We start from the raw sequence: 16,942 nt of genomic DNA, 5'->3' as shown, positions 1-16,942 counted from the left end.
GCCTAAGGGAAGCGATCAGACAATCAAATAGAGGACAGGGCAAAGGCTCATGGGAAAGCTTAGAGAGACAACAGAGTCATCATGAAGAGGAAGGAGAAGTGGAGCAATGGAAGGACAAAGGACACAAGCAATCCATTGGTATCACTTTCACTACCGACCATATGCTCTCTGACTTTATTATCTTGTAAAATCAATATACATTTAGTCAATGCTGAGTCAAGCATGGACTCATGTTATTTTGCAGCACCATTTTCCTGCAAGGGGGTGCATTCTCTGCAAATGGGCGACGGCTGTGCATCATTGTAGTGAGGCATAAAGCGCCAAGTGTGCCTGAAGCAGCAGCGAGAAAAAAAAAACAATCTGACAATTGCACTCATTGCCACAATGATTGACAGGGTCTCAAACACGCGGCCCGCGGGCCAAATGTGGCCCGTAGGACACTAGTTTGAGGCCCCCGCCTTCATATGAAAGTTTAATGTTAGTGTGGCCCACGCAAGTTTGATATGGATGCTGTATGGTATCATGTACCCAGAAAAAAATATTACGTTTGATTAATGTTCATGTTAAAGGTTAAATAACTGTTAATAGTTATCCTCCCTATCCGTGTGGAAGTGGTAAGTTTTTGGCTATTTAAGTTTAAAGGAAATAACTTGAAGGCTACCGTTTAGGTCGCTAGCTCTCTAGTTTGCGAGTTAGCATGTGTCTCAAGACCCTGCAGTTGCGCAATATGTTGTAAATAAAAAGAGTATAAATGTGACTATAGTTGTGTTTTGTCATAATAATGCTCAAATAATGCTTTGTTAATTTTAATCTGAAAAAAATAATTTGTCTACCCACCAACTATATGTGGTTTCTTAAGTTTTTATTATTTGCCGTTTTATTATTATTATTAATTTATTTATTACTGAATGATTGATTTTCTTTATTCTTGATTTGTTTATTTATTTTTCATCTTATTTTGTGCAGAAAAATAAAAATTAAGATATTTGAGAACAGTGGAATGTTTTACCAGAGCTTTTATTTATTACCTTCCATCTAATTATGCTGACTGCTGGCAGTTGGGAAATACCGAATTATTCCTCTTAGCTACATGCTACACATGTGCCACGTGTCACCCTACTCTTATCATAGACTTGCACCACATGTAGATGCATTCAATCACCACCGATGTAAGCCACGCCTTTTTTGTATTCCTCTGTTGTAAGCACCCGCCATTTATCCTCATGAGGGTGGTGGGCATGCTGGAGCCTATCCCAGCTGTCTTCAGGCAAGAGGCGGGGTGCACCCTGGACTGGTCGGCAGCCAATCACAGGGCACATATAGACAAACAACCATTCACACTCACATTCATACCTATGGACAATTTGGAGTCGCCAATTAACCTAGCATGTTTTTGGAATGTGGGAGGAAACCGGAGTACCCGGAGAAAACCCACGCATTCACGGGGAAAACATGCAAACTCCACACAGAGATGGCCGAGGGTGGAATTGAACCCTGGTCTCCTAGCTGTGAGGTCTGCGCGCTAACCACTCCTCCACCATGCAGCCACATTACAAATTAATTAACAACCGACATACTTTTTATTCTTGTTATTTTGCACTAAAACTATTTATTCAACTATTTGTGTTCCATAACTCCAAAACTTTTAATGGGTCAGTCACTGTAGGTCCTTGAGATGTGGTATCCACAGCTGTCCATGGGGGAGTATAATAGTTTTAACGGCGCCCAGAAATCTTATTTGTGATGACCACATTGAAGCAAATGACAGCACAATTAAAAAGTGCACACAGCAACAATCAATTCCGATGTACTCAGTACATTCACTCTTACCTGGACCTCAAACCTAGAGAGAGACCAAACAACAGCGACTTCTCTTACGTGATGGACATTCAGACACAAGTGGCTCAGTCTCCACAACCGTAGTTCCACACATACATACGCAATGCATATATGACAGCACAGACACATCACTGACAAGAGCTAGCCACTAGATGAGAGCAGAAGAAAGAGAGAACCGCCACATCACCAAAGAGCCAGTCTGTGGGATCCCTGTGAGGCGGATGTACTGTCGGCTACTCAGCCCGTCTGACTGACTGTCTGACTGACTGACACCCTCTGTGATTCTCCAGACAGACAACAAGTTGACGTCAGTGAGTTGTCTGTGTTCTGTCTCGTGGTGGACGAGCACAGCATTGTCTCTCGGCGCTGACTGGGAACAAGCCTTTTATCTTATTTTACTGGTTGGGTGAGTTCTGTCACTATCCTCTGTATGCAAGTTGGAGATGCAAAATGTGTGTATAATAGATGGGCAAGCAATGGTACACATAATCAGCACCACCGACGGTATGTACAATGTCTGCATAATAGGTACACAAATCATGTACAGCAGGGGTCTCAAACTCAATTTACTTGGGGGCCACTGGATCTAGGGTCTGGGTGAGACAGGGCTGCATCAGGTTTTCAAAAAAAACAAAAAAAAAACAACGCATTTATTAAAAACAGAAAAATATACAAACTTTTTCAGTGCTTTGGTTCCGATTTTCTACAATAAAAGCTCTGATAAAACATTCCACTGTTCTCAAATATCTTAATTTTTATTTTTCTGCACAAAATAAGAGGAAAAATAAATAAACAAATCAAGAATAAAGAAAATCAATCAGTAATAAATAAATATAATAATAATAATAAAACAGCAAATAATAAAACCTTAAGAAACCACATATAGTTGGTGGGTAGACAAATTATTTTTTTCAGATTAAAATGAACAAAGCATTATTAGAGCCCTGTAGACATGACAAAACACGACTATAGTCACATTTATACTCTTTTTATTTACAACATATTGTGCAACTGCAGGGTCTTGAGACACATGCTAACTTGCAAACTAGAGATCTAGCGACCTAAACGGTAGCCTTCAAGTTATTTCCTTTAAACTTAAAAAAAGCCAAAAACTTACCACTTCCACACGGATAGGGAGGATAACTATTAACAGTTATTTAACCTTTAACATGAACATTAATCAAACGTAATAATTTTTTCTGGGTACATGATACCATACAGCATCCATATCAAACTTGCGCGGGCCGCACTAACATTAAACTTTCATATCAAGGCGGGGGCCTCAAACTAGTGTAATGCGGGCCACATTTGGCCCGCGGGCCGCATGTTTGGGACCCCTGGTGTACAGGAACAGCAATGCTCAGTAATATGCTACTTAACCTTTCATAGACTTTTTGTGAGAAGGTGTTGCGGTATTCTCCTCGGTGTACACTGAAGACAAAACTGACATCTGGACAAATACATCCTTGTTAGACACCATGATAGTGTGAGGAAATAATCCAGGTGGAGAAAACAAAAAGGAGAAAGGAGGCACGTGATGGGCAGGAAGATAATAGAGTGGAACAAAGCAAGTATAGAATAGACGACTGGGTGAGACGGACAGAGGTATGTGGACACTCTCGTGACAGATAATGTTCTCACGTGGGTGTGGATGCTTTTATAGTGCCGCCATCGAAAGCATACAAAAACCCACGGGACTGAGTGTGGTTTATATGACCCCATCTGTGTGTGTATGCTGTGGTAGTTTCATTGGTGGCCCATAACAGTCATGGCAGTCCGCCAACATATACCATCACTCACATAGGTGAATTCACGCACACATTCACACCTGTGGACAATTTAGAGTTGCCAATTAACCTAACGTCGTGTTTTTGGACAAAGTACCTGGTGTAAACCCACACAGTTTATGAGATTTGCCATGATTTTCCGTCCATTCATTCATTCATTTTCTACTGCTTATCCTCACGAGGGTCGCGGGGGTGCTGGAGCCTATCCCAGCTGTCTTCAGGTGACAGGCAGGGTACACCCTGGACTGGTCGGCATCCAATCACAGGGCACATATAGACAAACCACCATTCACACTCACATTCATACCTATGGACAATTAGGAGTCACCAATTAACCTAGCATTTTTTTGGAATGTGGGAGGAAACATGCAAACTCCACACAGAGATGCCCTAGGGTGGAGTCTCCTAGCTGTGAGGCCTGCACACTAACCACTCGCCCACCGTGCAGCCCTTACTTTCCGTCCAGTTTTCTGTAATTTTTCATGTGAAATCCTTACAAAACCTGAGAAGAAACTTACACTATGCTTCTCGGCAGCTAATTTCCACATATTGTTTGCTCACAAGTTTCAAATAAGACAGCACACATCCGAAACTAGGACAGTTCTTATCCAGAATCACAGACTGTTAGTGGTCCCATTATACGGCCAAACGCCTACAACAGCAACACAAAAAGTAAGGTGGCAATTTAAATCTGCACGCTGACATTCCAGTCCAAACACTAAAACTTTGCATGCACATACAAACAAAGAAAAGTTTCCATGTCAGTATAAAGAAGCGAAGGAGATCGACAAAACAAAAAGGTGAGTGGGGGGGGGGACAGTATCTCAATCAAACAAGCTTTTTTCTTTGTTGAAGCGCTGCCAGCCGGGAAATGTACAAAAAAAAACAAAAAAAAAATGGGGCTCATGCGTCACAGGTTCAATTCCGCCTCACGGGTGACAGGCCTGCCTGATTCTATACCCTTGGCTCCCTGTTCGCCTCACCTAATAACACACACACACACAGTCAGACAGGCAGAGGCACACACAGGCGGCAAAATAATGCAGACAACAAGCGCTAGTTAAAGTACAAAACAGAAGAAAAAGGCAGAGGAGGCGAGGAGAAAGTGGGGCGTTAGCAAAATAAAAGCAGTCGCAATTGGGTGAAAGTCAAAAAATGTGGCGAGCACATAAGCAATTTGGGAGCGCGAGAGGGGAGATTGAAAGGAACACAGACAACAAGAGAGGCAGTGGGTAAAGACCCAGCAGTGCTCAAAGGCTGCTCCACCCTCGCTCCTCTCCGCTCCTTTTCCTCTCCCAAATGTTGACAGTACAAGTGCAAAACAGGCTTTGAAGTGTGCTCAGCTGAAGGGGCGCCGTGTACTGTGCTTCGCTTAACAGTGTTACCCAGCAAAGCATCCTGCAACCTGCCTGCGCTCCCTCTCCCACTGTCTCTCATATAGAACCTTTGACTGTGTTTTCATTATGCCGGTGTGGGCAGACAGGCAAGGTGGGTGATGGTGAGCAAAATATATACTGTACAGTATAAGGATTTTAAATGGTGTGTATGCTTCAAAAATGTGGAAGCTTTCAGCACTCTACCATCAAGAGACAAATGGTGACACAAGAGTTGACACAAGCTAGTGCAATCACAAAAACTTTTTACTTCCAACATATTTGCTGTGCTACACCATAACACTGAATAAAAATAATAACCGGACCTCAAAAAAGTTTATACGTCCGCACAGAAGGACAAAGCAAAGGTGAAAGAGACCCCGAGTGAATGTGAGCGACAACATCTGGCAACCCATCACCCTTTAACTATCCTGCCTTTGACCCCTTTATACACACAGAGGGTTTAATCCCTTCCATAAATGTTGTCTAAAAATATTAACCTAACTCCCTGTTGTTCATTAGCTACTAAATTAGAATTCATGCTTATTCTTGTACAGGGGCTTGATGGAGATCCTTTAAACCAATCATAAATGGCCACTTGGCATGCTAATTGCTTATGCACTCCCCAGCTCACATGTCTAATGGTGTCATAAAACATAATATGGCACTGACACCTCCAAAACGTCAGGTAGGGGATACTTAGCTCCATAAAGGTGTTCGGTTTGGCCTCGTTGGAAAGGACATGAAGAACTCCCTGATCATGACCGTAAAGATGGCTTATGCTCCAGAACCGTATACAAATCAGACTTTTCCCAAAAGCTGTCGGTCTTAAAATGCACGCACACCTTCCTGAGTTGCTCTTTAAAACTGCTGCCCACAGAGAGACTTAGAGATTTAAGAAAGCTGTTCAGGTGGTAAAAATGTCACCCTGTCTGTTGCGGCCTCTACGCACCGCTGGAGATCTTGACTTATACAAGGGTTTGACAGAGTTATTGGGCAGCTTGTGTCAGTCATTTGTGAAAGGTTGGTTAAAACGCTGGTTAGTACATCACAGCGAATCATAGCAGTCTCCAAGTAATAACATCAGGAGAGGATCATGTCACATAATACATGTTTCCTTCAGTGAACCACAGTTTGCCAGTATTGGCAGCACTCCTGCAGCCTCAAACTATGACGCTACCGCCACCATATTGGGCGATACTTACTTGTGTTGTCAATTATTTAGAGCCGTGGATAGTAAGTCTATACAAGCTGTACACTGACCACTCTAAAGTATATCCAAGTATTGTATTTAGCCTTGAGAAAGATATGGCTAAAATTCTGAACCTGACATTATCACTTATTAGGTCTGACATCACCCCAGCCGCATGGCCACCAGACCATAGCATCATGCCCCCTCCCTCAATCCAGCAGGCCCTCATTAGGAGCCTTGTAAAGGCCTTGTACCTGCTGGGCTTGTGCTCCTTTACATCCCTCTCCCTTTAGGCTCCAGGTGTGTCAGGTGGTTGCACTTCACCAGAGGGGACAGCTTGGGCTTATTTAATGTGATGGCTACCTGCCTCTTGCAAATCACCGCAACAGCCCCCACCACGCCGGCACTGTAAAGCTGCACAAGGGCCGAATTGGGGAAAACACAGGGGGTCTTGCAGAGGTGTGCAGAAGAGTGAGGAATATGACCTTGTAAAGATGAAAGACAGCAAGCGATCAAAGAGGAAGCGGGTTTGCACTGATGTGGCAGGAGATTGGTCATATCAGGGGCCCCAAGGTCACACGGTCTGTGTGTTTGTGCATATGTGTGTTGAATTCCGCACAGCGGGGCTTGAAGGCTACGACTGACTCCATTGGTGCTGGATAACACAGACAGTTTCACAAGCCGCTGCTTAATTGCTATTTAAACTGCACTTTGTTATGGGCAGCACAGCACGTTATGGCAAAGAGTACATTTACATAACGACCAAAAAAAGCAGCATTTATAGTTTGGAAATCCGATCTCAAAGATAATATAAAAGCAAAACCACATGGAGCTGGTCAACTGTTGGTTTAAACTACATCCCAATTACTAGTATAGCGTGGAAACAGCAGCTCACTTTGTGAGTGCATGGAGTCAATCCGCCTGCTTATACTTTAGCCACTAAACTCACTTAACCTTGTTATCTTGTTAGCCTCTGCTATGTAGGTGGAAATGAAATCATACTTACAACGTTATGCAAACACACATAAGTTGTTTAAGTTGTAACAGTTTAAGTATATGTTGTTACGTATATGGTACAAAAGCGATAAGCCACATAAACACTAACCACTGACCAAGAATGATGTAGTTTAATAGCTTCAGTTTGAAATAAAAGGTGAAAAAAGATATATGTACGCACCACTTGGACATCAGAGGGCACTCGGGACAAAAAGTCAAGGATCTCATTGTTATCAATGCTGTAAGGGTCGCGTAGTTTCTTGGTGAATTTATTCACCCCTGTGTAGAGACAGAGAGGCATGGGAAGAAAGAAATTGCAATTAGCTCATATAGCAATCAATATCAATAATTCTCCCTTGTAGCTGATTATTATATTAGACAATTACAAACTACAATAAAAGTACAAAAACACACACAAAAATATATATATTTTTAAATTGACTGACATATTAAAATAGAATAACATAAGATGCGCTGAAGAGCAAGTATGATATGTCATTGAAAAACTTTTTTTTTATTCATCTAGAATAGTAAATAATAAAGGTAGTGGTCCTGAATCTTCAGGTGAGTGCATGTTAATTAAGGTATCCAAGTAAGAGAAAAAAATTAAAGTAAAGGCTGTTAATACGTCGGCTTGACTTGTAATTTCTATTCTTCTATTGTAATTCAATTACAAGGAGGAAAGGTAGAAACTAAGCCAAAACCATTCATGCAATTAACACACTGTGGCGGTGCCTAACAGAGAAAAAGGGAAAAGCCAAAAGGAGAACAAAAACTAAAAAGTTAAACTTCTCAATAAGCTCTGGAAACCATGAACTGTAAGTGTTTGACCGAATCACCGTACAATTTGGTATACACCATTTGGGGGCCCAAAGATTAAGAACAGCATTTTGCAGTGTCACAGGCAGGAATAAGAAGCTAACTGACAATAAGTCATTTGAAAAATGTGTTACTTATATTAATACATGTAATACACATTGATTGCTTGTGATATAGCTTACCCCAGGCTAGCACAATGTATCTGAGAGGGATGAAGTACACAATGATGGTCGCCACGCCCAGAGCGACAATGGCAAGCCAGCTTAAGAAAGGCACAGTCCAGTTAAAAGTGCTGGGAAGAGAGAGGTAAAAGTGAAGTGAGAAAATATTGACTGAGGGCGCAGGCGGTGAGTTTAAGCAGTATATGATTCAGGAGGCTCATCTGTACTGTTGGCAGCGTTTTCTGGGGACTAAGTTTTAATCAGGCTGGCAAGGCAAAGTGGGGCAACCTGGCACTGCAGAAAAACATTGGGACGTGTGGAGCGGAGCACAAAGCACAGTGGGCCGGGCGCCGAAGAGCAGGCTTACGACTCACTTCTTTATCCTCTCGCCATAGGAGGCCACTTCATCCAGCGCATTCTGCACACTGATACACACGTCCTGAATGGCATAAAGCTTGTTCATGAAGCCCTTTCTCTCAGAGTCCTGCAAAGGCACAGATAGGGTTGTGGCAAGGGAGGAATAAAAAGGCAGGGTGCAACAGGAAGAGATGCAAGGGAGAGTCGAGCAAAGAGAGATGGAAAGGAGAGAGGCTAGGCAAAAGCATCTTAGTGGAAACAATACATGTTAAATAGCGGCAAAAGCTTGAACCGAGGAGCCAAATCGCCGGATATCCTGCTCCAAATGACTGTGCTCATTCCAGGCGGTAATAGAGATCTAAAGTCAGCAGAACAAATCAAAATGTTTTCCTCTGTACAAAAGCTCACACAGACAATTTGAATATGTTAATGGAACGGCAGAATTAAACAGAAAGCCCAATGGAAACATCAACCCCCCTTCCCCACCCCATCCCTCTCTCGGTGCTGCCAAAATCAGGCTGAGCCCAATTGTGCAACTGCCTGGCATGCTGTGATGATGTCACCAGCTGTGACATCATTATCATTGACGCCATCCCGCATTGGGCTTGTCTACTGTGGACGGCCAAAGAACTTCAGAATCTTCCTGAAACAAAAGAGTTTAACAAGTCATGCAACAGTCATTGAGGCTGCAGACTAACAAGAGTCTCGACAGACAAGGCGATAGGAGAACGTTGGAACTGAAATTATGTAAGAAAGATGCATGACTATTGTTCAGTTGGAGAATAAAAAGACAGTAAAGTAGTAAAAGTCATGAAACCCCTGAACTTCAGAGGGTGCAACCTCCATGAGGCCTCACTACAACCGTCCCATCTAGACTCAAAGCCCCTAACCCCCAGAAACGCTCATGTCCTTCTTCTCTCCATCTTGGATGTGAAAATGTGAAAAATGAACCATGAGACAGTTGGCGAGTCCACTTAGCCTCTATAGCAAAACCACCCAAGACAAATAGATATCATTAGTCACCAAGCCAAGGGGTTATTTTTCTTTGCAAATACTTTACGAGTCTCTCTTTATTTCTTCCTGCCTTTATCGTCATCTGGTGAATCAGTTCCTCTGATTCCATCTGCTTTTCATTGCTCACTCAAACAAATCTCAGAGCGTCCAGTCTATTGTGATTGCCTGTGCTAGGCCCATCCGAGCCAGCCATGAGCTGGATCAGGCCTTCTTTACCTTCGAGGGTCACAAGGGAGTGTGTGTGGGGGCCTGGGGAGAGGTGTGAGAGAGCGGACGGGGGTGGATCGGATAAGTCAGAGGTCGCTGAAGAATAAACCACTGCCACATGCCCCTTGGACTGCGGTCTGACTCCTATTTCCTGTCTTCAAACAGGACTTGGGGAGGCAGGAGGTAGTAATAACAGAGAGCCAGGGAGAACCTTGTTTTCCCAGCTTCCCCACTCACTGCGCACATATGGAGCCAGGCAACCTGTTCCTATCATGGAACCCGATACACACACTCACTCACACACCCCGCAGCTATTAGATAAGGTTGATATGCACACCTGGTCTTGCTGGGTAACTCTGTAAACATGATTACGTATTCCAAAACACAGAGACAGTGAGGACCTCCTCGTTGACTGGTTGTGTGTGGACTGTAAAATCCAAAAGGATAAATATAGTCCAGGCCCAAGTCTGAAGCTCTCAAATAGAAGTGACTTCTTTTTGTGTAGTTCCCATCCATCTTCTATGCTTGGAACATAGAGCTTGTGGGGAGGGCGGAGACTTTATATGGCTTACAGCTACCCCCATATAAGGAAGTCTGTCACTCTGTGACATCACAAAAGTACAGTTTTACCACGCCTTTTAAAACCGAGCGTTTTGACTCATCCTTAATGTCAATGCGCAAACCTCGTTATCTGAAACGTTAGCATTGTTAAACACGAGAATACAACATTCTGACTACATTTATAGGTCAGACAAGAAAAAAAAGCATAATAGGTTCATCATAGGACATCATAGCTGGTAAGAATGGTTCTGATAAACACATTTTTCAATTGTTTGTTTGTCAACCATAATCGTTGTTGGCTGAGGAAAGGCAGTTATTCTAACTCCATAACACTACTTCCACATGTGTTCAAAGCAAACACAAAAGAAGTCTTTGAATGAATAAAATTGAAGAAAAATTTAATAAACGCATATAAATCGAATAAAGCTGTGTGGATTTTAGTATTTGAATTGGATCCAAATAAAACTGTGACCTGTGTTCTGCGCACCAAAAAATCTCTGTAGTGACAGACAGATGACTTTGTCTCTAAAGTATCCATCGGTGGAACACAATGAAATAAAACTCTGCTTGCAACAAAGCACTTGTGAACAATATCACATTCTGACAGATAGAGTAATAAGCCTGCCTAATGAGCAGTACCATCATGCATTTTAATAGTCTTCAGCTGCAGGTGTGTTCAATGTGTTGTGGCAATACGTTATAGTAACTGCCAGTTAGGTCTGGGAGCAACAGATTTGTGACTACAGTCAAATAAAATAACATCCATTCAAGTTACTTTGTGTAGTGTAAGTAAAATGGGCCGGGGTCTACAGTATGTAATGTATGACATTTTATATTATTCATGTCTGACGTGCTGGGACAAACAGTATATTACAGTACAGTAATGTACTGGTGTACCTAGTAAATTCTAACGATTGTTTTACTTCAGTCTACCAGAATAGATACATCTGGGAAATTCAGAATGACACCACAGTCCTTAAAGGGGACCTATTCGTCTCATTTTCAGGCCCTTTATATTCATTTGTGGACTCCTCTGGAGCAGCTCCACACAATAACCTGCACAGAGCTTTCTAGATCTTCCAGAATCTGCACCTATTCCAGCTGTATTTGTTATTATTGATTATTATCGTACCTTTGGTACGCAACTGCTCTGAGAATGTGGCTACATGAGAAAGGCAGAAAAACACAACACCGAGACTTCCTGTGTGCATCAGAAACTCCTTGACATCAATTAACTCTCATCAGGTAAGGAAATGAAAATATATCTCGAGCCATCGTTGGGAGAGAGTTGCATTTGTGTCCAAGGTTTGCATCATTGTTTGAAAGTGTGAAATGAATTCTAAGCCATTATTTTACTGCCGAGCCACTCTGTGTAAAAATGTGTGGAGCAGGTTTACTGCGAGAGTCCTCTCATCAAGGAGGACAGAGAAGGCAGCAGTGCTTGTTAAAGTGATGTGGATGCAGGAAGGCATACGGTAGGTAGAAACAGCTAAGTCAAGCTAACCACGTTGCACCAGTGGTGACTTGTGGTAAACTCACTGAAATGCTTGATGAAATATTTACCAAAGAAAATATGCATTGTGATCATGTGCGAGGCCTTTCTTCCTAAAACGATATCATCCCCATGCATAAGAGTAAAGTGGGCAGTTAACTTTGCAAAGACACTCTTTGTCATTCACTGACCTAAAGCCTAGAGCCTGAGAACACAGAGGACAAAGTCATACGACAGACCTGAATATCTGCCCTATATCTACAAGGTGGAAACCCCATGCCTTACAACGTAATATACCTGACAGTAAAATGATATAACACATCAGACTGTATAATTAGTCCAAAACACAACCTAATGGTGTTTAGCAGTGAGTCAAAACATGCAGAAAGAATGTGTAATCTATGATAATAGATGATAATAATACAAGTAATTTACATTGCTCCACTTTTTCAACAGGTGTCACATAAACAAGAATACTGGTGCGTCTGAATACTGATTATCCCAAATGGCCTACTAACCTAAAATAATGTAATTCCTCTGTTAGGAAATTCCATATCGAGACAAAAGCCATGCAACCGGCCTCAAGATATGCCACCATGCAAGCTGGCGCCTGACCAACCTTGCATGAATGAAGCAGATGTACTGTTTTTTTCCCAGTTATTAATCCTATACTGCAAACGGACATGGACAGATTTTGGTGAAGATAACTCTGTTTACGTCTCCTTTGTTTTACACACATGCATGTTTAATGTTTGGTGTAAAGCGTGCACGTGTGGCCAATGATGATGTTTACTGCCCTCTGGGCCGCCTTCTCACCTCCACCACTTCAACTACTCCATCACCTTCAAGGTCAGCGCACCAACACAACACAATGACAAACACCCAACGACCTCCGTGCATGTTCCTTGTTCTCACCTCCTGTGGACTTGAACCCATGACATGCACCCACTTTGCCCGATTCTCCCCCACCTCACCTCACCTCTGCTCCCCTGCAGCTACTGCACTCTCCTTTCCCTGTCCTTCCTCTGAACGCAGCCTGACTAAGAGTGATGAATGGGAGCACATTACTCTTGTCCTCTGATGGCCTGGTTTTGTTGTTCCACACCATCTTTCCTTGTCCGTCCATATCTGCGAATCCATCTTAGGGGCTCTGCTAGGGCTTAATCCATCCATCCATTTTCTATACCGCTTATCCTCATTAGGATCGCGGGGTATGCTGGCACCTATCCCAGCTGATTTCAGGCAAGAGGCGGTGTACACCCCGGACTGGTCGCCAGCCAATCACAGGACACATATAGACAACAAAAGAAACAACCATTCACACTCATATTCATACCTATGGACAATTTGGAGCCGCCAATTAACCTAACATGTTTTTGGACTGTGGGAGGAAACCGGAGTACCCCGTACACAGGGAGAACATGCAAACTCCACACAGATGCCGGCCATGGTGGACTGCTTCTCTCGGCCAACACTGTAGTTCTCCCCACCTCGATGGACGTACATGCGAGCCACTCGCCACCATATGAAATTTTTTGTCTTCTGAAACAAATATAGGGAAGAAATATATAAGCAAAACTTAAAATTGGTAAATAAAAAAAAAATAAAACAATAAAATGTAGATTAAGGTTTGTAACTCAAATGTAGTGCTAAATATTAAAAATTCTCAAATAAATTTTAGAATCGTTTTTTGTCAAGGCATGTTCCAATATGGTTAATTTCCTTGTGCCTCTCATGATATGTTAACTTGAAAATTTGGTTTTGGTTGGGGATATAAACAGTGTCTCTTAAGAGTGCATTGGAATGAAGTGAAGGGATCACACCTTCAAAAAAAGTAAATAACTAAAATATGCATCTTGTGTGCTCATTACAGATTTATGACTGTTGTTAAAAGAAAAGGTGGCGGCTGCCTGCTAACACGTCTGACTTTCAAATTCAGACAACACTGCTGTCAAGTGATGTGCTCCACATTCTGTCCAATGAGAGTGAAAGAGGGGAGAATGAGCGCGCGCCATCCTCAGCATCCCATTCGGTGATGGTACTCTCCAGAAAGTTACTTTGGGTGCATAAGAGCAAACAGGAACTCCCCACCTACAATGCAGCGAGTTCCAATTCTATAGCGCTTTGATGCATAGTTCATCAGTCAAAAAGTTCAGTTGGTTCAGCCGCCACTTGTATGCGATTCAGAACAATAACAACTGGGAAGTACACATTTCTGCATTGGACATAATGAGCAAGGGGATTTGGTTTGCAATGTGGAATATTTTTGCTGTTTCTCTAGTTTTAAAACTTTTTAAAAAAAAATCATTTACAGGCATCCAATCACGCAAACGCCTAACATTAAGGGTAGTGTGAGAAAGTTTAGTTTATGGGTGTTTGAAATGTTACCTATGCCAATTTTTTAGTGCATCGCAGTGGAGGCAATGTGCATTTTTACAATTCTGGTAGAAAACTTGGCATGTGAATGTAAATTGTACTGGATCAGAGATGACATAGACAGTTTTAGTTGGTGTGGTTGATTTGCAAAACTGTGAAACCATGACAAATGAACGCATCGGTAAAAGCTAATAATGTCTGATAATATCGTCCATATGGCGTACACTGTGATTCCCCCCACCTCGGTGGACGTACGACAACATAGTGTATCCAAAATTAATGCTTCTTGCCCGGCCACGGTGAACGGCTTCTCTCGGCAACACTGTGGTTCTCCCCACCTCTATGGACGTACGACAGCATAGCGTATTCGACATGGATGCCCCACTGTGAGCCGCTTCTAATGCTGTACACTCTGATTCTGCCATAGGAAGCCAGTACATCCATCTTGCAACAAGTGATACCACAGCCTTACATGAAGCACACCTAGCGCAAGTAACTCTGACTACCCTACTTCCTTCTTGTGCTGGTCATGGCCATCACATATCCCAAAAATTGCAGACCCCATGTGTGTCATAACACATACGTCAGGATATAAAGTTAATTTTACTGAAGAAAAATATATGTGATGTTATACTTATAGGTTATCACATGGTGCCAGTATCAGCTGACACTTGGGGGCATGATACTGGGCCTGATACCAGACAAACCATGTGATGATCTTATTATCACATACTATTTAATCATGAGCTTATTATCACGTACTATTTAATCAAAAGACCATTTTGTTTCCAGAAAATTTTCAGTTTATTACATGTATTATATCTAAACAGTGTAAACTGTGTGTTCACGCTCGTGCGCTGTTCTCTGATTGGTTGTTTCATGGGCACGATACCAGAGCAGCGCGGTCTGAGTGGATAGCTATGGGGCTGATACTGGACATGGTTAAACTCTATATTTTATCAGTATCACTGCCCTGGGCTTTGACACAGTATCATTTCGGCCTTTTCCCGTATCATTCATGGGTGGTTTCTAGGGTACAGGGCCAATTAATACTGTAGTATGTGATAAATATCGGTATCTGTTGATATGGGAATCAGAAATTGATAGTTGGACAATATTGGCATATTAGTCACTGGCAAAAAAGCCAATATCACACATCTCTACATCAAACTCCAAAAAGTACACAGAAGAAGCGTTTGGTGTGTTAGTTACCCTGCTACAAATTACAACTGTTAGCTCAACTCACTCCCAAAGTCACCCTTTAACACCTCAGAACCGACAGTCTGAGTCTCACAGGCAGAACATAGTAAACGCACTGTCACACTTCAGTCTACAGCTGTCACCTTGCAGTGCTACAGAGAAGTAATCTAACAAAGAGGAGCAGACTACCATGCTGGAGCCCCCATTAGTGCCCCCCATCAGCCTAAAGAGCAGGCAAGAGTGAAGCCCTAAGGTGGGACTGGGGTAAGTGCAGAACGTGCAAGTCGGCAGGTGCTCAACTGAGAAGCGGATAGGGGACAAGGTATGTAGATCCCAACAAGACAAGGGGACAGGCTTAAAGGAGGTGACGTCAACCCAAGAATACAGGGACGACACACACCATCGGGAGTAAGTAGCGGAACCACACGCATGCCCACTTACCACCATTGCTCGTATCCACTCAAAGTGCCAGGAAGCCAACATATCCTCAAGGATATGTTTTTTATCACGGATGTCCTCCCCGGGCTCTGGTTTAGGGTCCTTGTGGATAGATTACAGTCAGATTTGCTTTACTATTCAAATACATGAGGTTGTAACTTTAGTTGAGTTCTGGCCATAGTTTTAATGGCAGGGTAACAACTTGCTTGATGACTTATATCCTTGACTTACACTACACATTTCACTTTTATATAAAAAAATAATAATAATCTGACAAATCAAATGCCACAAACATCAAACTACAGTGAAAATGGTGACCATGAGTGTGGTAAACTGAATGTATAATAGGGTACAAATGTGTGGAGATAACGCATCTTCCCAACTTCTTGTATCTTATACATGTATGTGTGTATATGTTGTTGTAACGGGCACCAGCTCACCTGCGGGCCTGGTACAATAGAACATGAATGAAATGTGTATTACAATGATCAATATTGATAAATAATGTACATTGTATTGTCGCAATCATTCCTAGACATCATGGGGGAGGGAAGGAAAATTGTGGGTTTCATGCAGCAAATGTGTGCGTGTGATACGGCGAGATAGACACGGAGAGAGACACAGGGGGAGCGGTGAGCAGTAAGCCCGTGAGCAGGACATGATTGCAGTGTGTATCTTATCTGTGTCAGGTCCTCCTGAGGCTAGTGGAGCCTAGCTGAGCAGAGCACAAGCGCTTCAGTGACCAGTCAACCGTGTGAGGGTAATCTCCTCTCTCCCCCCTCTCTTTCACTCACTTTACCCCCCATCTGGGAGACAACTGTTTCACTGCACACACACTCACAAAAACACATACACATGTCTTGTGCACATTAACACAAACACTCCAGCCTTTGCTGAACCTGCAGGTGACAGAGCCCTACAAACACCATTGCAATCTGAAGCCCATCAAATGTAATGTAGTAATGTAAGTTTCTGCGATGCAACGCAGGCACAGTCAAAGGCACCTGCCGGCGTCACCCAAGAGGCAGATGAAGAACTTGCAGCTGTAGGGCGCCATTACAGAAGGAGGAAGGAAGGAATAAATACAACAATAGAAGCAATATGTTTTAGTAAGGATACAAAAACGCTAC

General features: G+C 42.7%; 1 protein-coding gene across 6 annotated transcripts in view; it reads right to left on the bottom strand.

Annotated features, from left to right (window-relative positions):
• Positions 1-16,942, bottom strand: part of LOC131127638 (multiple C2 and transmembrane domain-containing protein 1-like) — a 91,141-nt gene that overhangs the window by 3,928 nt on the left and 70,271 nt on the right. For 2 of the 6 annotated variants that reach the window (XM_058069710.2, XM_058069713.2), the window contains 3 exons: positions 8,542-8,651; positions 8,189-8,298; positions 7,369-7,466 (listed from right to left, as the gene is read on the bottom strand). In XM_058069710.2, coding sequence (XP_057925693.2) covers positions 7,369-7,466; positions 8,189-8,298; positions 8,542-8,651 — 318 coding nt within the window. Of the gene's footprint in view, positions 1-7,368; positions 7,467-8,188; positions 8,299-8,541; positions 8,652-15,201; positions 15,915-16,942 lie in introns of those variants that run through there. The other 4 variants (XM_078789685.1, XM_078789684.1, XM_078789686.1 and 1 more) reach the window with 3 other exon arrangements.

Source organism: Doryrhamphus excisus, linkage group LG3, assembly GCF_037039965.1.
Source record: "Doryrhamphus excisus strain RoL-2023G ecotype Guam linkage group LG3, RoL_Dexc_Guam_v1.1, whole genome shotgun sequence".
Classification (NCBI taxonomy): Eukaryota; Metazoa; Chordata; class Actinopteri; order Syngnathiformes; family Syngnathidae; genus Doryrhamphus; species Doryrhamphus excisus.
Note: the sequence above shows the minus strand (reverse complement) of the source record. Positions and strands in the feature narration are given on the sequence as shown.